Source organism: Ammospiza nelsoni, chromosome Z (assembly GCF_027579445.1).
Source record: "Ammospiza nelsoni isolate bAmmNel1 chromosome Z, bAmmNel1.pri, whole genome shotgun sequence".
NCBI lineage: Eukaryota > Metazoa > Chordata > Aves > Passeriformes > Passerellidae > Ammospiza > Ammospiza nelsoni.
This window is the reverse complement of record NC_080669.1, coordinates 19,534,464-19,559,274: the sequence shown is the minus strand read 5'-3', so window position 1 is coordinate 19,559,274 and position 24,811 is coordinate 19,534,464. Positions and strand designations below refer to the sequence as shown.

General features: G+C 38.7%; 1 protein-coding gene across 2 annotated transcripts in view; it reads right to left on the bottom strand.

The window, feature by feature from the left end:
• The window catches only part of TEK (TEK receptor tyrosine kinase), a 38,200-nt gene extending 13,887 nt beyond the window's left edge, over positions 1-24,313 (bottom strand). For both annotated transcript variants that reach the window (XM_059492131.1, XM_059492132.1), the window contains exons 1-8: positions 24,095-24,313; positions 12,012-12,323; positions 6,743-6,853; positions 3,941-4,093; positions 2,916-3,047; positions 1,629-1,769; positions 1,296-1,424; positions 189-343 (exon numbers count right to left, since the gene is read on the bottom strand). In XM_059492131.1, coding sequence (XP_059348114.1) covers positions 189-343; positions 1,296-1,424; positions 1,629-1,769; positions 2,916-3,047; positions 3,941-4,093; positions 6,743-6,853; positions 12,012-12,323; positions 24,095-24,146 — 1,185 coding nt within the window. In that variant the 5' untranslated portion in view covers positions 24,147-24,313. The remainder of the gene's footprint in view (positions 1-188; positions 344-1,295; positions 1,425-1,628; positions 1,770-2,915; positions 3,048-3,940; positions 4,094-6,742; positions 6,854-12,011; positions 12,324-24,094) is intronic.
• Between the last annotated feature and the right edge of the window lie 498 nt (positions 24,314-24,811).

Sequence of the window (24,811 nt, the reverse complement as noted above, 5' to 3'; positions counted from 1 at the left end):
GTTTAGTGATATCTATAAAAAGCATCTAAAATGGTCAACTTCATATTTTCATATGTGCCGAGAAGTTCATGGGGTACTCCAGAATACCAAAATTTCATATTATGCTTGAAAACCATAGTATACATTAACTACAGAGAAAGTCAATATAAATATTAGAAATAGCAGGAAGCAATTGATCAGGAGCCTACCCTCAGAACAGTTCCATCTTGCTTCAAGAGTTTGAATTCTTCAGATTTAGGAAGCGGCATCCCTGTTGCTATACAAAACGGTTTGAACTCGACGCCAGAATTGAGTTCCACAGGATCTAGTAAGTTCACTATCTGAGGCGAAAGATCTGCTGAACCTACAGAAGATATATAGTATAATGTCACCCTTCTAAAAGACATTTTAAAAGACAGGTTTAGGTGTGCAGGCAGTGTAGGTGTCTGGTTCTGCCTTCCCTCATGTGGGCATATGCAAGAATCACGCTTCTCAAAGACAATGTTTTTACATCGTTTTATATATAATGTGAGAAGGAACAAACCCTGTGTTCACTCGTCTTTCTTTTTCTGATCCCTCTCCTCTCTTTGTTGTTCACATTTTAAGCACAAACAGTCTAGCCATAGCAAAATCATGCACATATTTTGTTCTGGGTGTACAGTACCTCCTTGCTCTCTATTTTGACTGTTTGTAAGACCAGACAGATTGTAACAGTATAATTTGGCTGGTTGGATCAGAGCCTTATTTCTCTATTTGGTTTTGTTCTTGAAAAGTTTCACAAATCAGCAGTGAATTTGTCACTTTATTTATCTAGCTAAAATAATAAATGCTGGGTGCATCTTATAGAATACCTTGTCTGAATCCAATGAGACAAGGTGTGTTCAGCTTTGTAAATTTAACTTTCTCCCAGAGAGACAGACAAGTTTTAAACTTTGGTGTTGTCTTAGTGTCTCAGTCATCACTTTCAGGTCATGAAGCTCATTGTATAGGCATGTATGCAGCCAACCAAGAGGTAGGTTATGATAAAATACAATTTTATACAAAAAGCTGGATGTGCAGCTTCTGTCAAGGATTAATGTTAAGATCAATCAAGTCCTATGGAGTAAAGCTTGAAAATCTAATGATGTCATCCTGATAAATGCAACAATAGGTCAGAGGCTTAAAAATACTGTATTACAATGAGGCTGTGCAGAAGTGTCTGTGCTCCTGGAAAGTAGTGGATGGAGCAAGAATACCAGCCTGGAATGGTAATGTTGTACCAGCATTAAGATCTGTTTTAGTTACACTGGGAACAACCATTTAATACCTTACTTTACCTTTTTTTTCACATTGTGGACCATGCCATCCGAAGGAGCAGATGCAGCCCTTAAATCTGTCGCATGTTCCTCGATTGTGGCAATTACATTTGAGTTTGCAATCCGACCCATAAAACCCAGGTTTGCATTCTACAAATACATATGTTGCAGTTAGTGCAAAAGTGCTAGAAAATGGAAAATGTCTTCCAGTGTTTTTCAGTCTCATTACAGAAAAAAACTTTAGGCATGACTGTAAAATATATCATCTATTACTCTTCTCTGTTGGTTCCCTTCTGTATTTCCTGTGTGCAGAACATTAAGGATCCTCCCATTCTTTTTTTTTTTTCACTATACCTTTATCACATTCCAGTCCCATCCATCCTGTGGCACAAGAACAACCATATGGATCTGGTAGACAGAACATAAAGTTTCTGCAGCCATAATTTTCTTTACAGGTCTCTTCACATGTTTTGCCAAAAGTGTTGGCTCCGCAAGCTGTTGAAGGGAGAGAAGGAAATAATAACTCAATGGCATTGTCCATGAAAGAGCTAGTGCTTCTTATGATACTGCACTAGACAAGAGAAAACATGAATTCAAATTAAAAATAGCACTTTGATCATTCAGATATATTAACAACCACAGCAACTTAAGCAACAGGTGTTCTAATAGTCGAGTACAGGCAGCAGAAACAATTTTCTCACTGTGAGGATCTGTCAGCCAAGTACCCTTGTTTTAGATCTATGGGGACATAGATTCAGCAATAAAGTGTGTTTATGAGTCTCTCTAATGTAAAATGAACAAGCAGTGCCATGAAACACAAATCTTAGTGGTGAATGCACACAAAACTGCTGATGTCAAGGTTTTGCTTTGATGATAAGAGCAGCACTATGCTGGAGTGCTTTAGTGCCAACTATTCCAACAGCTTAGCTCTAGTATTTTCAGCACTGCAATTCAGTCAAATAAAAGCATACATATTTAGCAATGAACCCAAGTGATGCTTGGAGAAGTCAAAACACTGTGATGCCAACTCTAACTTTTCCAGAATCCAAACTACTTGCCACACACAGATTTGCACAAAAATATATACACTGTTGATGTCCCTACAGAGACAAAGGACCCTGTGAGCACATTAGCAGCTTCTTCGGAAGCAGCCAAGGAATCTCTAGCATATTTCCTAGTGCCCATGTATCCTTAAGGTGTCCTCTACCAATATGCATTTAAGTTAGCAGCACTGAGCACATGCATTTCAAGGGAGTCATAGCACAGCCCAGATTGGAAGTGACCTCCAAAGATCATCTGGTCCAGCCTTTTGTGAGAAAAGGAGCCTAGGAGATATTAGGTAGCATACTGTCCAAGTGCATATTGATAAAAAAGTGTTGGAAACATTCATCATCCCTAGCAAAATAGTCTCTACTAGGTGAAGAGAGAAAGAGAGAAATTAAATCACAGCTGCAAGAACAACCAGAACAGAATTCAGGATTCATCTCACCCAACTCTGTCCTATCTCTAGCACCAGCTGTAAATGCTGCAGCTTTCAAGAATAAAACCAGGTACTCCATATGATGCTTCCCTCAATAATATGCCAATTTCTTTTACTGAGATCAAATTAATAAGCAATCCCTGAAAATATTATCAACTTACCTTTCTCACATGTTTTTCCCATAAAACCTGGAGGACAGATGCATTCCCCAGTATCTTCATGACAAATGCCATTGTTTGTGCAGGAAGGGCAGTGGAAGCTACAGGAAGGGCCCCATTTCTCAGCTTCACATCCTTTTATGGAAAAATATAATGACATATTCGTTGTCTTGTTATTCAGTAACCCTTCAAATTGTAATATTCTTTTCAGAGCAAACAGTAAAATACATAAAAGTGCAAGCTATATGGAACCCTACATGCCAGCCAACTGGACCATTGTTGTTAGTAAGGTAGCAGTAGCTTCAAAATCCAAATTTGGGGCATTACATTTATTTATTCACAACTCCTGGAACTATTGTGTGGATATTAATGAATAAATGTGTATTACCATCACAAATATTTTCTATGCAATGTAAGATATTTGAACAGCTATCTATTTTTTCACATCAAATTTATATTTCTGTCCAAGTTAACAGAATATAATTTTCTTTATATCTGATGGACACAGCAGCTGAGTAGCAAAGTATGTAAAATGTTTGTTGGAAAATATCCCAACTCATTCTTTCATCCAGTAGGAAGTGAACCTTAAGAGCTATTTAAAACTAAGGTAGGTTGTTAAGTTATAATAATGTATACTAAAGATGATGAACCCTAGGATAAGTGAGGTATGGATATAACCCACCATGGAGAACATGGAGACTCAGTGAAGAATTACCTCTTTTATTAATTTGTAGTGTTTGAAAAGCTGAGATGCTGAAAAAAGAGCTAACTGTCCTGGCAGTAGCTAAGATGAGCTCAACTTAAATCTGATGGGGTGTGTGTTTTTTCTCTCAGCTGTTGGCATTAATATCAGCTTGTACCAAAGGCCCTTGGTACGAAACTTTCTTCTGACATAATCTGATAACAGCAAATGTCAAGAAATATTTTGGTCCTTATTTGGGCAATATGAATGAAACAAAGTGAAACAATATGTTTCATTTCAGATTAATTTTGACTATTAATCATCACCACATATTAATAGAACTTACGTCTTACAATAAGCCTCGTGTAAGCAGAAGTAAAAAGGTTTCCTCCTATATATCTGGCAGAGTAAACCCCTGCATCTTGTGGTTGAACTTGAGGATAGGAGACTTCCAGCTCTCCCGGCACTTCATGCCTGGGCACTGAGTGGATGAAGGAGCCTGAGGAAGGAGCGCACAGATACCACAGACAGATGTCATTCACCCTCTAAATAAATACATAAGCTTACATTGGTAACCGAAGGACAGTCGGGGGAAGCAGCAGAATCTTTTTTAAAATTCATTATGAATTTTCTGACAACTCTAGCTACACTGGTTTTCCTAATTGGAGAAGTGCAAGTAAAAAGGAAGAGACATCTTGACAGGATTTAGTAGATAAACAGGACAAACAGCTTCACACTTGGCTTTGAGCTTAGTGGTTAAGAGTGTTCATTTTGTTTCTTGGTCTTTTCTGAAATAAGGGATAACAATCCACACGGATTCTAGGGTGGCTGGAATTGAAGAGCAAATGCCAACCAGGTCTAATTCAGTCTGACTAGCACAAAGATTTACTTGGGAGACAAAAGCAGGAAGAACTCAGCATGTTTTTATATTTTCCTCCCAGATTTAACACATTTCTGTTTCTTCCAGGTTTTTTCACCAAAGACCATTTTTATTTTATTCTAACACACCCTTTATTTAAATTAAAGCCATTCCCCATTGTCACTGTCAAAAGTCCCTCTCTAGGTTTCCTTCAGCTCCCAATAGCACTGAAAGGCTACTGTAGAGGTCTCCCTCTGGACTTGTCCTGGCTGCAAATCCCAGCTTGCTCATATTAACAACCCAGTCTGATCTTAACAACCCAGATAGTCTGATCCTGTTCAGATTCACAAGCTCAAATGGCTGAATGACCATTACCAATGGTACTGTCATGAATCAAATTGTCCTCATCTTCTACATTCCCTTACAGTCACACTGAAAATGCAACAACTTTTTTATCTTTTTTTCCTTTTTTTACTTTTCTTAAATTATTTAGAAGGTAAACAGCATCAGGCAGGACCTCTGCTGTCTGTGACTATACACACTGTCAGTTTGACTGTTGTCAAATTTCAGGCAGCCTAGAAACATAAAACTTTGCTGAGGATCATAACCAAAGCAGCTGAAAGGCTGTAGGTCACTTTAGTCCATGACAGTCCATTCTCCATGAAAACAGGGCTAAATCAAAAGAACAAATAATTAAAGGAATTTATTTGAAACTGTGGGGCATTTTCTAGTGTCTTTTGAGTTAAAAGCTGCATAACAAACTTGACAACAAAGCATTAAGAAAGGCTTATGCTTACAGTCTGCTAAGCAAGGCTCGATTCTTATGACTTGTTTTCCAAGGTGTTATGCCAATGTCTTAAAGCAACCCTGTTTAGCAGAACCATTTCTTTATCTAGACAGCCATTGCGAGATTCTGTAAGGGGGGTGAAGTACTTGAAACAACTGAAGTGAAAGACTGCAACAGCTAAATATAATAGAAACCTTTTCTCTTCTTTTCCAGCTTCTGTATCAGGACTTCTCAGAAATGCTGTTTCAACATCAACCTCAGCTGAAAAACTTGACCTACTGTCTGGAGGCATTCTGAGATTTTTTGCTGAATTTCCAGATGGAATCGCAGCTAAATGAATACCATGATGTTTGCAGTCCTGCTCCAATATCTCATCTGGTTCTTTTCTGAGAAACTGGTGACAGGAGATCACAAAATTTTCCTAGGGACCCTGTAATGACAAGTGATGGCAAACTTGTCTGCTGTGCCCTGACACAGTTGAGTCTCTGAAGTTCAAAGAAACAGGTATTTGTGAAAGTCTACTTTACCTATTGCCTCTTTAAAAGACACCTTTTATCTATTTAACTCTTCCAGCCTGTTGAAATGCTCCAGGTAATCAGTAACTGGGGTTGAGGCTGACTCACTACACGAGTTCTTTGGCAGTGTGTTGTCCCGTCCTTACCTCATCCTGCTCTATTTACTCCCTGTTTCCTCATGGCTCACTGTAAGCTAGACTGGCAAAGATGGAGCAGAACATTACATGTGCTTTCCACAATCATAATTTGTTGTGGTTTAACAATTTGATTATGAAGGCACTATGAGTTATAGTGACCTCTATTTTTGTATTTTTCTACAGAAGGTAGAGCACAACCTGCAGAAATTTCTGAGCATCAAGCAGGAGCAACACACAGCTGAAGAGAGATTACCTGTGGTTTAGGTGCCATGCTAGATAGAAGAGTTGGTGTTACAAAATTACAAAATTTACAACCAGACTAACTCTTGTAGTTAAATGAAACAAGGACTAGATTTTGTTTACAATTTTTTCTTTCTAATAGCAGAGTACTGGTGATTAATTTCTTAGCTTGAAGGGCATCATAGAAGGTAAATGGCCTCAAAAAACCTTCTGAAGAACTCAAAGTATCACTTGAAGAACTGTAGAAATGCAACGAAAGATTCTGTAACTGGGCTTTCACAGTGGCCCAGAAAGAAAAACAAACAACCTAAAAACAACCAGGCAAATATATGAAGGGATGTAGAAGGAAATAAAAAATTAAAACAAAAAACAAAGCAGAGATATAAAGAGAGGATCGGGCATTTTGGTGGAAGAGAAAAAGACAAAACATATTGGATCAGATCAACATATTGGATATGGAAATTCACCCCTTTAGGAGACATTAAATGTATGAGGAATGATGCCTGCTGCATCTGCACAGCATGGGAATCAGCAGCCATAACTTTCAAAGGCTTATTTGGCCCTCAACTAAAACAATTACAGCAGAAAGAGAAAAGACGAGATTCCATACCATTCTTGTAGATCACTGCATCTTCCTCTTTTGATGCCATTCTGATGAAGGAGATGTTCACATGCTCTCCCTTATTTGCTGTAACAGTTAATGCCACTGGGTGGAATGAAGCTGAAAACAGAAGTATGTGATAAATAGCAGTTACTGTCTCTATTTGGTTTCTAGCCTGATAGCTGAGAATGGTTTGCAGCATGAGCCTCACTCAGATTTTGACACCTCAATTTCTCTAGAGCATAAAGTGATTCTTTACCATCAGCAGCCTCAATCTATGCTTTGGCAAAGACAGAGGGCTTGCCTGTACCCCGAAACAACAGACTGCCCCTAGAACCTGAGGCATGAAAAAAAATAACTGGCTTCTGGCAAACTGGAAACAGTTTCTAACTAGGAAATCCAACTGGCTGTAAAACACTTTCCAAAGTTTCTTCATCTCTTAAGACATTTTTTAAGCAGACTGGGAAAAGTACTGGAAATTGTATTGTAGGGAACAAGCTGTCACTGGCAAATAAATACCTAAGGTGATTTAAGTTCTCTTCTACTTAAGCTTTATAATGCAGAACTGTGAGATAGTTCAGGAGACCACAGTCATGCAGGGCTGCGAGAAGGTGAGGTAGATGTAGTAGGTCTGTGTTTGTGTTAGTTCACCAAATTCTGGAAATACAGAGCATGTTGGATTGCACTAAAAACCAAAGGAAAAAAATCATATTCACAGGCTGTGGGACTTTTACCAAAATACCAAAATGACGGCTTAATGAAAATAAAAATTCTATGTGAGCGACTGGTGTAGTTTAGCCAGTTTTCCAGCAGGGAAATTGAAATTCATTTTCCTGCTTAAACAGAAAGGAACTTTTCTACATTTGTTTGTAGATCTTGATTTAAACAAAAAGAAAGCAGTAGATAAAATTATTTTCCCAACATTTCTGTTTATTTCTTATCAGTACATGAGAAGATAACTGGAGAAGGGACAGAAAAGACTCAAGAAATAATAGCTCTTTCTTGAAATGGCAGGAAACTAGTGAAATGATAATTTTAATTACCACATTACGTTGAAACAAGTTAGAAGTTAAGGATGCTTCCTTTCATTTACTTGGAAAATCCAAAGGAAAAGTTATGAAGTGTTTTGAGGACAAATTCAGGTTTTCAGGCCATTTTTAGCTCTGATGCTTTATGCCATACTGTCATTTATATCCTCCTCTAGAATTAGCCAAATTGACTTCTTAACTATCAAGCTCCTTACCTGACAGAGAATTTGATACCTCTGTACTCTCCCTTTTAGAGCACTCAGGGGAATGATGTATTGATTTAAACCAATCCCTTTGCTTTTTCTAAATTTGGAATTTTTTAGTCTTATGGGTTCCTCCTATGCAAGTTCCTCCATGTAACTCCATCTCTCTTTGTTTATCCTTCTGCTGCCACCTGCCTCCCCAGCCAGCTGAGTGCGACTATTCTGACATAAGACCCACCTGAGTTTCAGCTGAAAGGAATCCTTGAATACCCATTCATGCTCCTAGACAGCTCTGCATTTTCAGAGGTTCCATTTCACAGCAAATATTTTCACAGCAAATATTTATTTCACAGCAAATATTTTTTTAAGGAGCATATAAGGAACAGTTAATATAAACTGTTAGACAACTTATTAATAAAAAAATTGTCCTTTATCGAGAATCATGCCTCCTTTCTTGGTTTGTTTTTACAAAACTGTCAATAAAATATACTTTGGTTCATACCAACAGTTGGAGAAAAAGAATTTGGAGCTTGTAGCTGGCTAAAATTTGGTGGGAAAGAAATACACAGAGATAGGATCAGAAAGCAGAGAAAAAATTATAAAGTAACTTTCTGCCATATTTTATATGTAACAGAGCTGTAAAAATAGAGCAGACAGATTCTATATCAAAGTTTGTATGAGGCAGATACTGACAGTACCTCCACAACATTATTTTTCAAAATCTGAGGGAGTAAAAAGGATGATATTCTTGCAATAAAAGAAAGAACACTTTGATATTTACATTACAAAATAGAATTTTAAGTTAAAATAAAAATGTTTGTATCACATGATGTAAAATTAAAGAAAGAAAATCTGAGCAAGAATGAAGACATTTTTATCGATCCAAGTTAACGTCTCTCCTAGGATATTAATTCCTTGACAATTTTGACATTTTAATGTTTTATTTATCATTGGAAACAAGACAACTATTGAAAATACACAATTCTTTGCAGAATGGAGTTTCCATCCCCTGCACAGTTCTAGTGGTTTTGTTCTGAGACTTTGCCACACATTTCCATTCCTTTGTAAGCTATATACAATTGATTTCAGCAGGAGTCTTCCTGCTTCACATTAAGTATATGCTTTTGTCATTTTACCTAAACATTGGTATCTACATTTACATCTTAGAGAAACAGAAAATTCTAATATAGAATAATGAACTAAGTTTTCATTAGAAACAGGCAACAAAAACTAAAAGCAATTCCAACTTACTGTCAGCTCCCCAGTTAGAAGTTATTTATTAGTAACAAATGCATAGTGTAAAATCATTATCTATTTAAGAAAAAAAAAATTCTACAGCTTTTGCAAAAAATACATTATTAACTACAAATGATCCTAAGGGATTTAGTTGCAGTCCTTTCTGGACCAAATTTAGTGAGACAATGCTAATTGTCTTAACAAGATATTGAACTTTTTTGTTCCATCTAATTTTCTTTGCATGTTAGGCTAAACCACAAGACTTTTCTACAGGGTATTGTTGCAATGGAAAGGAATGCACACTCCCTGTTGGGCTCAGCTCCAACGTATTTTTAGATTGTGGCTTGTATTACATAATTTCACATCTCAAGTGTGCCAATTCCTTATAGAGACATAACGAACTGAGCTGCAGGACAAATGCCATAATACTCTACTACTAGCATTTCCATTATTGTCCCTTTGACAGCTCTGTGGTCGAGTTTCTGTGGGGAAAACTCAATCAGATATATTAAAATAAATATTTATTGTGTAGAGAAATTTAATAAATTGTATTTGACTAGAAGGAGAATACTCTGTGCTGTTTTATTCTAGAGATGTGTACTTATACAGAATAAGGATCACTCTCCATAAGAAGATAAAGTATAAAGTGTTCCCTCTCATTGCATGTATGAATATTACATTTGCAACTATACTGTTTCAGTATAAAAAATCCAGGAGAATGGACTTGTTACTTTCAGAATAGCAGATGGTAAAACAAATCAAGAAAATGGACCTGTTTCCATATTACACAGCAAAATTCTTCACTATATGTTCATATTTGATAATAGGTATACAATCAGGGAGATGGCAGTTCCCACTGAGTCAGTAGGGCTACCAAAATGATTAATGCTTAGTAAGTGTTTCACCACCTTCTTGCCAGAAGGATGCAAAACAGTGGCTGGGTTTCCAGAAGTGCTGCTTCTTCCTTTGACTTTGGTGTCTCCAATGGGAAACTGCACATTTTGAACTCAGTTTTTGCTGTTGAAAAACATATTCTGCCTTTAAAAATTATGAAGTTAACAACGGTTAAGTGGAAAAAGGTCTGTTTTCCAGACACATATGTTTTGCCAAACCCCACAATCTTTCCTCAACCTCTTACTCCACTTTCTGTGCACTTTAATAGCTATGAGAATTTCTGATGTACCTCTCTCTCACCCATCTAATCTGATTAAATTATATACTTTCACTGAAGATTTGCTAGTTTGAAATTAGTTAGCGAAACTTTTGCAGAGAAAATCTGAGAAAGGTACTCAGACTTAGAAATTAACCCAAGAAACCTACCAACTACTTGTGTGAATGCTACTTCTGTTTAGAGCAACATCTGTCACATAAGAAGACTTCATAATTTGATCACTTTAAAGTTCTCTGCTCCTAGGCCCAGAGATGCCAAATGGAAAGAGCTGATCGATTCAGAAGACATTCTTCCTCCCATGCACGTTGCTCTACAACAGCTAGAAATATGCTCAGCTTGCTGGCAGACTGCCACAGGCAGGGTCACAGTGACATTCCATGGACTATTATCTTATCTGCTCCTCACTGCACCCTCCTTTGAAACAATGGAGTTGTCAGTCTGCATCTGCAGATCTTTCTTGGTCACCAATCCAGCCCTTCAAAGACCACATTTGGTCAGAGAAAACATAAACCAAAGGAAAATGTATATATCCTACTTAGCTTGCTTCCAATCTACCTGTGTTCAAAGAAATAATAATGGGCACTAGCTGCAGCTCTTACAAATGAAAAAAATCTCCTTTTATAAATTTGTTATGTAATTTCAGGAGATTCCCACAACAAAAATTGCTCTTACTAAAATCTTATGAATAAAGATCAAAATTGTCAAACATCCTTACAGACCAGTTGCCAAGGCACAAAACATTACAGTACATTAAAATCTATTTAAATTATCTTAAGTTTTGAAAATGTGATTTGCTGCAGAAAATTACTCAAAATTTGTTGTGCCTTTCTGTAGTTGATGGTGACCTCTGCTTTGGAAATTGTCCCAGAAGTCTAATGATGTCCAGAAACAAGAGAAATTTTGAACATATGTAAATACAATGTAATGGACCTTAGAAATCTCACCTTCTTGTCCCACCATATCCCCGCACATTTGATTTTACTATTGTGCATAGCCTAAAACCAAAATCAAATGAACAGTGAAATCTGTACTGGATTTTTGTGAATAATCTTCTCAGACTGTGGAAAACTTCTCTGGGCTTCCTTTCCAGTGCTGAGAGGGATGCCTCTTTTTTTTTCCCCCACACGGACACAGACAATGAAGATCCAGTGTTGCTGATCTGTAGTTTTACTAAACCTTAGGGAAGGCAATTACTTTCTGGGGTCAGGTTGCCCATTTACTTAAAACAGATAGAAAAGTGATGCTTAGCTATCTACATCTCAGACCTGTCAAACTTTAAAAATAGAAGCCTGTTTGAAATCAAGCGTCTGGCACGCAAGAAACCCAGTGGAGGAGTTGCCACATATGGGGTTCTATGGGGTCAGTGAGGCCACTTTAACTGCTGACTTCATGCTCCTGGCAGTAGCCAGATGCAGGCAGAACACTTAGAGATGTCTGACTAGCTTCCACAAGGAAATGACTAGCACCTAGTACCAACCAGTTTCTCTGCACTGCAGAAAAAAAAAAAAAGGCCCTGAACCAAGTCCATTTTTATTGACTCAGGTCTGGGACCCTGTTTGTGCCCACTTGCGTCAGCCAGGGGTAGCAGCCAGTCTGCAAGCAGTGCCACGGCAAGTTCAGATCTGACCACTATACTGTACCTCGCAGTGGCATCTTCATGGTATGTATCCTTGTCACCTCATCCTTGAGTTTCCCTTCACAGTAATATGCTCCAATAGTTTCCCTGGCCTGTTCCCTCTTCCACACCACTGTTTTGGCTGCTGCTCTCTTGGAATCTTCATTAACTTCCAGTGGCACCCGGTGCTGGTTTGCTACATCCTCCTGGTCCCGGCCTATCGTGATAGACTCACGGGAACGCCATTTCGAAGTGACACATGTAAGTGATGTCTCAGTGTTGCCCACCAGAGGGAAGGAATTGATCAGTATGAGGTCCAGTGCCGCTCCTACTTTGCCTAAAAAAAAACCAAAACACATCAAATGGAAAAAAATTTTACTGCAGAATTTGATGTGGCCAATCAAATCACCAGGTAAGCTGTGTCACCCAGTGCTCAGGGTTTCTCTGGATGTTGCTGTGCACAACATTCGTGCAAAATTGGATGAACACAGATTAAGTATTCTGTTACAATGACTTGAGGATTAATTTTTTATGACACAAACAGATGGAATTTGCTCTTCTTAGAAAAGGCAGTGTGTCTTGCAAATACGTTGAATTTCTTTCAAGAGGTGTTGTAGAAGCCCAAGGAAAACCATAGATTGCCAAAGCAGATTGATCCGTGTATAGTTAGACATGCACATAAATGCCTCAAGTATGGTGCTTTTCTGGCAACAGAATTGGTGGATGATAAGATTGTCAGTTTAATAGTGTTTCCTCAATCTCCCTTACATGGATTTAGTGCACATGAACTGATGTAAAGCAGGTATGATGTCAGTTATAGGAGATGGTAGTACTTTGAACACTTGCAGTATTTTTTTGCAGCTGTTTTATGAATTTGGACTAATGATTTCACAGTCAATCACATTAAATATTTGAAGCCCTAACAGACACTGACAAGGCCCATGGCACAAAGCAACTTATGCAAAAACAAAGAGAAAGTTGGCACTGCTAGTTAAATGAGGTCAGGTTTAAATCACTCAAAATTGCTTCTTTTGATCAATGGGACTGCCAGAAATACACAGAGGTGAAAGTTTCTTTGAAAATGAGAGATGCAAGCCTAATTAAAATATCTTCTAGCAGAGTGTCACAGTTTTAGCTGTTCAAATGTGCATAGTGGGAGGGAAATTCAGCTCTCCTATAATGAACAATTGGCAAATAACAGGCGTTTCCCTTTATTTTTTAAGTTCAGGGTAAGGAGAAGGGAAACACTAACATTTTTTCCAGCTGAAACAGGAAGAATAATTGATTTCTTTTATTCATCACATCTATTTTCCTGATTTTGATACAAGTATATTTTGTATTTACATAGAGAGACCTAATATTTAGTGCCGGTCAGCTTGCAAATGTTCTCTGATGGGAAGGAAGGGCTATAGTCTTAGATAAGGAAGGTCAAAAGGTCGCAGTGCTGACTGCAGTCTTTGCATGTGTCTGTGCAGTGCTCTGGGCCAAGGGAGGAGGTCCTCCTCTGCTTTCAATGCAAGCAACCACTCTGGGGACTGAAGTATCTTGACAGCCCATTGACGCTCACCACACCCAACCAGTCTTCCACAGCCTCCACCCTTTCATGTGCCAGCCCAGATAATTTGCAGTTACATAATGGAGAAATGAAACCTTCTGGAAACGTTGCCACGAACATTAAAGCAAATATTGCATAAACGTGCAGGTCAGTAAAGTCAGTTCATCCTGCTGCACATTGCCAACGTGAATCCTTTGAACAAAGTTAAATAGGTATGTGATAGAAATGAGGCCAATTCACACATTCATTTTATGGGACATTTGTCTCAAGGCCCTTAGTTTTGTATGAGAAACATTTCTGTGTTTGAGAAACACAGTGTGCTTTTACTGTGGATCTGATGCATCAGCCAAAGGCCAATACAGCTCAACAATCACCAGCACTGAAAGAAGCTTCAGTTTAGATCAAGCAAAGCTCACATGCCAGGTAGAGATATTCTTAAAATCACAAACTGCAAGATCCTGGTTTCTGCAAACTTTTGTGAAACTCAGAATCAAATCTGGATTCAAATTCTGTGACTTGACATGACTTTCTGCACTGAGGTCAGGCCCAGTGTTAGAAAGCAGAAGTGAAATATTTTTCTGCCTGGTGTCCACAGGGCACAGAGCTACAGCTGCCTTTCCAATACAAATGTGTGAGCCCAAGGGCTGGTGTCCTGCAGAGGACAGCTGGTCATACAGGGCTCCAGTTCCATTTTCCCTAGTATTTCTGCATTCCTCTGACTTCCACCAAAGATTGAAAGGTGAAAATAACACCTCTTTCCTCCCCTGAATCTCAGCCTTTTGATACTCTGAGAAAAAACAGTAGGAGAAGCCTGAATTTTGAGGACCAGCTTTCATGCTGCCTTTGATCCATATGTGAAGCAACATTCTACCAAAACTGGGGTATTTGCTGCATAGTATTTTCCTTGTAGTAAATTCATGCAATAAAGGTGTAGAACAAGTACACATATTGTTTTTTTAAACTTGAGAATATTCTAGGTGAATCAAAATCTATCCAGTGAATGGATAGTGTTCTGATTCACTGTTTAAAGATAGGTGGCTGTTTGTCATATTAAACACTGCAGGGTAGCCTATACACCTCAATGAGGCAGATGTAACACAGATGGAGTTTCTTCCCAGATAAACATAAGAATTTTTTGCCTCTAAAAGGATTTTATATCTATGTGTAAGTATAGAATTATATGTCAAGCATGACTTTGAAGCTAAGGTTTCATAGCTGGAATATATTGCAAGCAGAAATATAAATAGTGAAAGTTTTGCACTAAGAAAAACTGTGGTTGAGATATAATTTGAAAAAGAAAAAAAAAAGGCATTTTAGCAATATAAGGCCTTGGAGGTGATAGCAATGTTTTCTTTGACTCCACTGGGTGAGGATTCATGCAGCATCTCTTTATGATAATGCAATTTCAAATAAAAAAACTCCTCTTGCTAGAAAGGAACTTTTCTAGTCTGGCAAAATTTAGGTCAGTCATGTCCTAGATGCTAATGAAGGTTTTGAGTATGTAAGAACCAAATAAGGCAACAGAATTTAGCTTTGAGAAAAGCATAAAAAATAGAGAGAGGAAGCAGCCTATCTTAGCAGCAGGGACAATCCTTGTGCTGCCTTGAAAAAGTCCTTTCACTCCTGCCTTGGTTCTTGAAGAGCAGACCTTATCAGGAAGGCAATTTGCTGTGTGGGCAAATGGATTTTGAGAAGAGAAAGAGCTTGCAGAAGGCCAATGCTGTAAATGGGAAACACCATGCAAAGAAGACCCATTGCCAAGTATTTATGACACATCACTCACTGTGCTGCAGTGCTTTGAGTCTTTCCAGCACAGTGAAAATGGCATCATCTATAGAAGTTTAAATAACAGCTCACTGACTGTAGCCCAGACAGCAAAATAAACGGAGGGAAACCCTTACAGTTCCTCTTGGCCCACTCCAAATTACAGGATTGTCCTCTCTCTTGCTGGGTGATAGCTGTGTCTTTGACAGCTTTTCTAGTACAGATTTCTGCTGCCCAGAGAGCCAATTGTATCCTGTGCTGCATCCAAAGCAGCGCAGCCAGCAGGGCAAGGGAGGGGATTCTGCCCCTCTGGTCTGGTGAGAGGGGAACCCTCCATCCAGCTCTGGGGTCCTGACACAGGAAGGACATCGACCTCTAGAAACAGGTCCATGAGAGGCTACCTAGATGATTGGACAGATGCTGGAGCACCTCTCCAATGAGGAAAGACTGTGAGAGTTGGGATTGTTCAGCATGGGGAAGAGATGACTCCAGGGAGACCTTATAGCACCTTCCAGTTCCTACAGGGGCTACAAGAAAGTTGGAGAGGGACTTTTGTCAAGGGCATGTAGTGACAGAATAAGGGGTAATGGCTTGAAACAACAGGAGGGTCAATTTAGATTAGATATAAGGAAGGGATTTTTCACAATGAGGGAGGTGAACCTCTAGAACAGGTTACCCAGAGAAACTGTTGATGCCTCATCCCTGGAAGTGTACAAAGCCAGGCTGGATGGAGCAGCCTGGTCTAAATGAAGGTGTCCCTGTCCATAGGGGTGAGATTGGAACTAGATGACCCTAAAAAGGTCCCTTCAGCTCAAATTATTTTTTGATTCGATGATGTTGATCTGGGGAAATTGTGCTAAACAGAGAATAAATTTGTCATGCTGTGTCTGTAGGCCCTGTGTGTTCTTATTCCCTACCAAAATGCCATTCATACAGGCACAGTCATCATATTTTCTGTGCTGCATTGCACCAGCAAAACTCAGCTAGGATCAGCTGAAAAAAATAGTTCTCAGAAATTCCCTAGAACACATCCCAGACATAGTTCTACTCAAAGAGCAAGCAAGTCCCTGATAAAGATTAAAATATCACTGCTCTAGATGGTTATTGGTGCCAAATACTAGGGTTCATGGATAAATGTGGCAATCTTGAGCTGAGATAGTTTGATGCCATGGATGAGTACGTACAGCAACTCTTAGTTCAACAAAGTCAACAAACCAACAAAAGTCTTGATTTGTCCTTTTCTCTGACAGTCCCTGCCCATATACTTCCACTGTTAACCCTTGTCTTGTCTCCAGGAAAACATGGGAAAATTCTAGGCCCCTCCTATTTAGTGTGAGGCCTTTGAAAAGTTGTCTGTTATTTGGAAAAAATGTTCAACACAGTGGCTTATGCTCCTCTTCCACAGCAAGCAGCCAGAGTTGTGAGCTCCATCACAGGGTAACCGCACCTCACTGTCCTTCAAAGTTCATATAACATGGATAGAAGTTGTATTTGCAAAGGGTATTGAGAATTCAAAGATCTGAGGAAGGCTTTAGTTTTTAATAATGATTGGTAACAGAAGCAAAGAAATTGTTTAGACATTACACACCTAAAGATATATTTATTTCCTTATATTTGTAGAACTTTACAACTTTATAACTTTATAACTGATTGCTTGAAATTACTATAAGGAGGAAGTCTTCCTCCTGGTATTTGGAGTGTAACAGATCGAGGTGAAGATCTGCTGTAGATGTAAGCAGAAAGATTAATACTTTTAAAATACTAGTTATTTAAGAGAAGATGAAAGGGCAGAAAATTCCAATTCCAGTAAATTCTACTCCATTTTTCACCAGGTGAAGCAGAGAATAGATGTAATATGGAATGCTTATGTAGTTTTTTGTTGCTTTTTTTTTTTTTTTTTTCACTGGTATTACTTGGAACACTAATGATTCCTGCTATTAGGCATCTGGGAACAGGAATATAAAACATATAGCTACTATATTGGCAGGGAAAAAGTAGAATCTGAGCTTAGTTTTGGTGTTATGCTGAAAGTGAAACAGTCAGTTGCATATGACACTCACTGCAGGATTTAAAAATAATTTAGAGACTGGTGAAAACTTTTAAGTCATCAATCCTTCTTCCTGAAAGTTTCTTAAAATATAACAATGAACACTCCGTCTGCTTGAAATAATAAGGTTTTTATTTAGAACAAACCCAACTTGCTAAATAGCCTAAACCTCAGTATTTCTTGTTGTGTCCTGCTTTGTAGTTATAACTTCAGCTGTACCCTCTCCAGTCTTATTTTTTTGGTATAAAACAATGTATCAGATTAAAAGAATTAAATTAATCTATTTAGAAATATGAATGGCGACCATACAAGCAATTTTCCTGAGGAAGTATAGCATTTGATTAATTCTTGGGGAAGTACTGAATAAACAATGATTTTTTAAAAATCAATTAGCTAGACAATGTAGAAGACAATCAGGCTGGAAATAATGAAAATTAAATATGAAGAAATAAATAAAATAGAGACTATCAACATGTCTCCTCCTCCAAAAGGAAAAAAATAAGTACTCCTTACTTAATTTTAAAGCTGATCAGAAACTAACCCAAAACATTAACTGTTTGGGCATATTTTTCATAGGAAGAGTAGAACATACACCAAACCAGAATCTGGCAATTTTGGATGTTTTTTCCTGGGCTCTCAACAGTTATAATATTTTTAGTTCGTTCTCAAAAAAGAAAATAATCTGATGGGCTTTGAAGCCATGTATTCATTTTATGGGCTCAGTGATCTTTAAGCGTCCTGCTATCTGGAATGCAAAGATAGCAGTGGCTCAGGTAATTTCTCCCAGTGAGTCAGATTCTCTTCTGACAGCTCATTCCTCCACAGGAAAACAAGGTTGAAGGTATTATTGTCCAAAGAGAGTAAGATTCTCTACCATAGAACTGGAACAATAGGGGTGAAAAAATGACAGAAATGCTCCTGGAAAACATCTGATAAATGAGCTAAAACCAGGTGTCCCAATAAAACCTTTTTTGTTGTTTATGTAAAGAATCTTCTTGTTGTATTTTACATTATGCTACTGTACAGCTGTGGGATGCTTCGCCATTTCAATACCAAGACCACTTGCCCTTAGAAATAGGGCACTATTTTTGGGGGGAAGGTATTGTGAAACTAACAAGAGAGGGGAAATTACTGACAGGCTGTCACTATGTTGTAGTAGGAAGACCAGAGCACATGTGTGAAAAACAAAATAGTTTCAAAGCTATGAGGGCTGCCTATCTCGGTATCTGCTCATCTGCCTTTGGGTACCTCTGGTGCAGCTTAAGGAAATACCACTGCCCTCTTGTTTTCTCTGCATGTCTGCTGTTTCACAACCTGTCAAAACAATATTTTAGGACGAAAAAGCCGGAAGAGAAACAGTGCTGCAGCTTTGTTGGGGTTTCCAGGGGAGAAGCTGTGCCGAAATATGTGTGTGTGTGTGTGTGTGTGTGTGTGTGTGTAACCAAAACACAAGAAAGAAACCAAAACATGGTTTGTCATGATTTTTGCTGAATTTTCATTTGAGGAAAAACTGAAGCTGTAATATTTTGCACATTGACCACAAGTGAGTAAAATGGGAAACAGCATAGCAGCACCAATGGTTGTTTGAATAACTAGCTGACAGTATGCCAGGTAATGCTGAAAATGTTGAAAGAGGCTGAAGAATGTGGGAAAGCTCCAGTAGGACAGGCTTGTAGCTCAGGTGTGTATGGTTGGATTTGCAGCTAGCAAAACATGGGTATCATATCATCAAGAGTGCATGTGCACATCAAAATAAATACGTCCCTAACAAGGCTGGCCCTTGTCAGTTGCATTATGAAGCTCATATTGTACTGCAAATGTGCCAAGACAAAGCAGGTAAAGTAACACAGGTAAACAATTAACCAGTGCATACAATAAGCATAAGCTTGGCTGACTGTGAGCACTGACTGCTGTGAGAACACATTCTAATGCGCTCTTGCCTGTACAGAAGGGCACCCTCGCTTTGCCGCTTACTGATGTTTCAGACTGAAGTAGCTGGGAGGTGTTTCTGGTGCTAAGCACATTTTGTGACTAAGGAGGCCAAGGCCCCTGAGCAGTGGCTTGTCTGCGATGAACAGCCAGGAAATAACACAAGGGAAAATCATCAGCACAATCAGAAGTGCAGTTGGAATTACATTGTCAAGGAAGGCTTGTTATACTCCAAAGGAGAAATTAACTAAACCACTTCATTAGTCATGCTGACAGCACAAAAAAATACATAGCAGGCAAGAAAAAAATACCAGCCTTGAAGTAAAAAGTTTGCATTTCTGAAAAGAGAAATGTCATTTGTTAATGTATCTTTCAAAAATCCTTTCAGAACATAGCAAATGCCTTATATCCTTACATTGTAAAGGGGTTAAGGTTCCAAGTGATGAATTACAAAATGGATTTTTATAGCTTTTTAACTTCTTTAAGATATGACCCTTGTTTAACAGTTGGAGAACAGTTATCAAATCTGTAATATAAACATTCAACATTTTAAACTCTTTATAGGAAATTCTCTATTTTAGATATGGGTTATTCTTTTCTATGTGACTCCACTGAAACTACAGTGGAACAGCACCCTAAATATAACCTACCCAGTGCAGGATAGAGACTGTCTTTGAAGGGCAGTTCTTTACTGTAGATTCTCTAAGATTTTTGTCCCTCCACTCCCAGATAGATCTTACAGGGGGACCTGGTCATGAAACTAAATCAGTTTCACACAAGTGTAGGTGCATCCAGTTTTGGTTCATTGCTGCTGTGCCTAAGCAACACACCCTCCATACCTCTATGACTTCTTGGTCTTCCAAGAGAGCTGAACAGAGATTTTTGTTTGTTTAAGAGATGGATCTAGGTCAAGCATGCTTGTGTATGTGACTGATACAGAGTCACTTTCCAGCCCAGGTAATTCTCACTGAGCACATGAAGGACCAACTGCATCTCCCTGCCCTAGAGACAGCTGTTCAGTGACAGTCAGTATCTATGACTTCTGTTCTCCCTCTTGAACAGTAAAACCTTCCAGATAAAAATCTTGTGGGTATCAGACAATGGGTGCAAAAACATTACAGCTTCAGTTTTCCCTTAAATGAAAATTCAGCAAAAAAGTAATCGACCCATCTTAATTATGACTAAATATAAAAACCATACAGTAGATGTGTGTTCATGTATCTATAGATGAATATTGTATCTAAAACAATAGCATATGGTAACATCTACAAATGTATTGTGGCTTCATTTCACCCTTTCAGTGCTGATTCCTTTGGTCCTGATGCAATGCCTTTTCACTCCTGACCACTCCCAGCTGTTGAAATGACTTTTGGGAACACAAGCTTCCTGAGAGCTACTCTGCATCTCTGTAGGTGCGAACCAGGCACAGTATGGCAGGCAGATGCAATTTCTGTGTCTCACAATCAAACACACTTCAGGAACAAAAGATAAATTTGTTTAAAATTCCTCCAATTCACATTACTGGTTGGATAATTTAGGTGTCAGAAAGGTTGTGCATCAGTGTAATGTCTGGTCATGTGACAAATACCTGATATTAAAACCTCACAGTTACAGTTATGAAATACCTGAGATTAAAAGGTCAGAAGTGGTTTTCCTCCATTTCTTTGGGGAAGGTTCAAAACTCCAGCACTCAGCCACACGACACTCTGAAGTTCAGCTGCCACTTTGATCTGACAACAGCCTATTTGAAGATGCTCACAGAGGCCTAGTCCCTTTAATTGTGGGAAGAATGATATTCTTGTTCAGTCTCATAGGCATGGATTAGCCACCAGTTAATAAAGGTTTTCTTTTGGTTAAATTAAGCTTGAAAAGAGAAATAAAAGTCTTGAAGCAAAATTGTTAGAACTTTCCAATTTTGGAATTTTGACATGTCATTTTGAAAAGCCTACAACATTATAAAGGTGCTTGTGTGTCTGGTAAGATGTGTTAAAAGCTGTTCAACTTTTCAAATATGAAAGTAAGTCACATAATACAGATAATTTAGATTATTTTCATAACACCTACTGATCCCAAAGAAAATGCATAGAAGCCATCAGCATAGATGATAGAGAGCAATTGAATGCTATTACACTGGTTTGCTCCACTGTTACCTTTTTCTAAAAAAGCTATTATGATCTTTTGAGTCTTTTACCATATATGGGTCCAACAGCTAAATCAGAAAAAAAAATCCTGTATTTTTAGAGAGCCACTGGATCTAAGATTATTGGAAGAGAAAAATTGCGGCACAGAAAATTCTGTCTTGGAGAATGAAGACATTTGACATTATATTTGCTTCCTGATAGAAATAGTCAAAGAAATGTTCTTTCTAATTGCAATTGTGGCTGATTTTCACCAATCCTTTACTGATAAAGGACAAATAAAATAAAGTTCACACTTGAACATTTCTGAGAGTTAGCTCACTGTGAGAAACTGCAAGTGTATTTCTAGATAATCTGAGGACACCTGAGGATGCCAGAGGCATTTCTGAGGCAAAATGCAAGTTGTGACACTCATTCCTTTCCTTCAGAGGAATAAATAAATCTGCAGCTCTTCTTTGGTCAGAACTCAACAGACTGAACCTAGCCACAAGGTTGGCATTTGAATCCATACTTCAGGATAGATGCCAGCACAATTTTGCTAGTCTAATATGTCAGGGACATAAACAACCAAAAGAAAAAACATGTGGCGATACCCAATCTAGTTTGAAGAATCCTAGCAGGATTAAATTCAACTCCTTATCAGTTTAATTGAACATTTGCTGTGGAATGTAGAGAGTGCAAAAGTGAGCATTTGCGTATACTTTGAATGCCACCTTCCAAACTGGATCATTAGCTCTAGCAGCTAATAAAGTACTGCTATTAAAAATAAAAAGACATAAAATCAAAGTCCATTTCTCCTAATGGGAACCAAGTCAGTGGTTTTCACCTTGGCAAAGGGTGGAGTGGAATTTGTGGCTACCCAGCAACACACCCAGAGAAGCCCACAATCACCAGGGACAAGGTTAAGGCAGTTCAGTGTCTGTGCTCAGTGTAGACCCTCCCCTGCTCAGGGAATGTCATTCCTGCTTTCCTGAACTCCGCCTGCAGTATCTGCAGAGGAAAGCAGGCTCGCATTGTCTTCCACTGCTAGCCCCAGGAAACATGATATCATTCTCAAACAAAAGCGGGAAAGCTGACAGATCTATTGAGATGGGTGTGACTACAGCACACACCTCGCTGGTCGGCCCCTGTGGAAAATTCAGTGACTGGCAGCTCATCGGCAATGGGCTGTCTGTGCTCGCCACATTTTAATCTCTGCAAATGACTTGTTTCTCCTGCACTTGTGACTTAAGGAAGGCCATTGCTGTCTGTGTCAGATAGTTTATGACACAATGCAGAGAAACAGGAGGGACAAGGAAAAAGGTTGGAATAACTGGACTTTCTTTTCTTCTCCATCCATAATGCTCACAGCACCAGATATTTTCTAAAAGTATAAAGCTGGAAGTGATCTGAGGTAAATAGGTCGAATCCATGTGCAGCTAAACAACCAAGAAACTGAAGCCACGGAAGAGGAGTTGGCAATAAGAATATGAAGCCTATTACAGCAATTGCTAGATAAGAATATTTCCAAACATGATTTCAGCAGATTAAAAACCTTTTTTTTTTTTTGATCTGCATTAACCTCTAGCCTTTTATCGATGCCAAAAGTAACATCTCAAACTCGCAATTTTATTGTTAACAGCTGTTAGCATGCTGCTAATCAGGAAGATCTGTGCAAAGCAATCATGAAGAAAGTTGCATGGAAATGAGGACTTCTGCCTTTTCTTCCTAATTTCTGGTTTTCATTGCAGGACAATTTGCAGTTCTACAGCACATTACATTTTCACTGTGAGATGGACTGGATCTATATATATCTCAATACAATGGTCAGGGGTGAGTTAAGAGTCTAAGGTTATCATATGACTTGTATTTTTCTTTTACATATTTTTACAGAAGAAACTGACTAGAGAATCAAATGGAGGATTGTTAAAGTGATACTCAAATGTGGAGCAACTCTGAATCTGATGGCAGGAGGACAGTCGTCCTCAGGGCTCTGCATGTGATAGATTCAGCAAGGTATCTCAAACATAATTGCTGAAATTACTGTTAGCTGAAGTTGAATCAGTATATTTCTGTATACCTTTCTACAGATATCTCTTATGGCAACTTCTGACTTGCTGAACTAATGACATTTCCTGATAATACTATATAACCATATTTGAAGTGGTTTTAATTGATCTTGTATTTTTCCCCTTTTTGCTCACTGACTTTCATCTAAATTCCACTTGTGGAATATTGTCTAAAATCAGATACTGGAATAGCTACACACATCAAGTGTACAGCTAGTTCATAAAATCAGTCACAGAAGAAATTGACATTTAATCTGTATTTAGAACAGATTTCTTAGGGAACGACACCAATGGTTTTAAAGTTATCAGCTGTATGAAAAAAATCGTGCCATTAGACAGAAAAAAACCCCTGCTGCAACATGTGTCAACAAATTCAATAGTCGAAAGCGGCAGCAGTGGATGCTACATGTAGTTAAATCACCCCCAGTTGCTTGGCCCCAGTCCTGCCCTCACTGGCTGTAAGAGCTCTGCACAGAGAAGTGGTATCACTGAAACAAACATTAGTACTTAAATCAGTAAAGGTAAACGTTGGAGTGAAGGGTAGACAGTCAAAGGGTAGGTGCATACTGTGTGAAAAACAAAGAAAGGCATGACAGGTCCAGTACAGCAATTAAAGACAAAGTTTACCTGAAATCAACAAGCTGAATCCACAGAGAACTAGGTGTGCTAGAGGGTCCATGCTTTCCAAAGTGTATCCATCCAGTTCTTACAGTTGCTCATGGAGTATCCTTTCCCCGGGGCAGCCCTTTAGCAGTTATTCTTGTCCTGCATAGTACGCTGTTTACAAGTCACAGGCAAGAAATCAGAGCACTGGCGCAGGCTGGAACAGTCTCATTGCCGTCTGAGTACAGGGAGTTTAAGTTCCTTTTTCCTGTTTCCTTTGTAGATTAGGATGGGAAAGGCAGGATCTTAAAGGCATTTTTGTATCAGCAGGACTGCAGGGCAGTGCAAATCCCGTCCATCTAGCAATACATCAAAACAATTATCTGGAGCTGCGGGAGAAGCAGGGGACCGCTGTTGTTCATAGTCAGCAGAAAAGGAACAATGATGGCATCCTCCAGTAGGCGGGAGAGGGCAAGTAAAACATCCTCCACCTAGGTACAGTAGGTGGAAAGTGTTAGTGTCTCCTTCTTGGAGACCAGGTCTGCTAACTTCTCAGGGTGCTATTGTGTTTTCCCTTATTTATTTAATCCACATGTAAGCTGCTGGCTGCAATGCATTTCTGCACACAATAATGAAAATATGAAGTAAACAGTAACAAAGCAGCCTGCTGAATCCAGTATAGACCAAACCCATCCACAATCCAGTGAACTACTCCCTTAGTACATGTGTTTTATTGGAAAC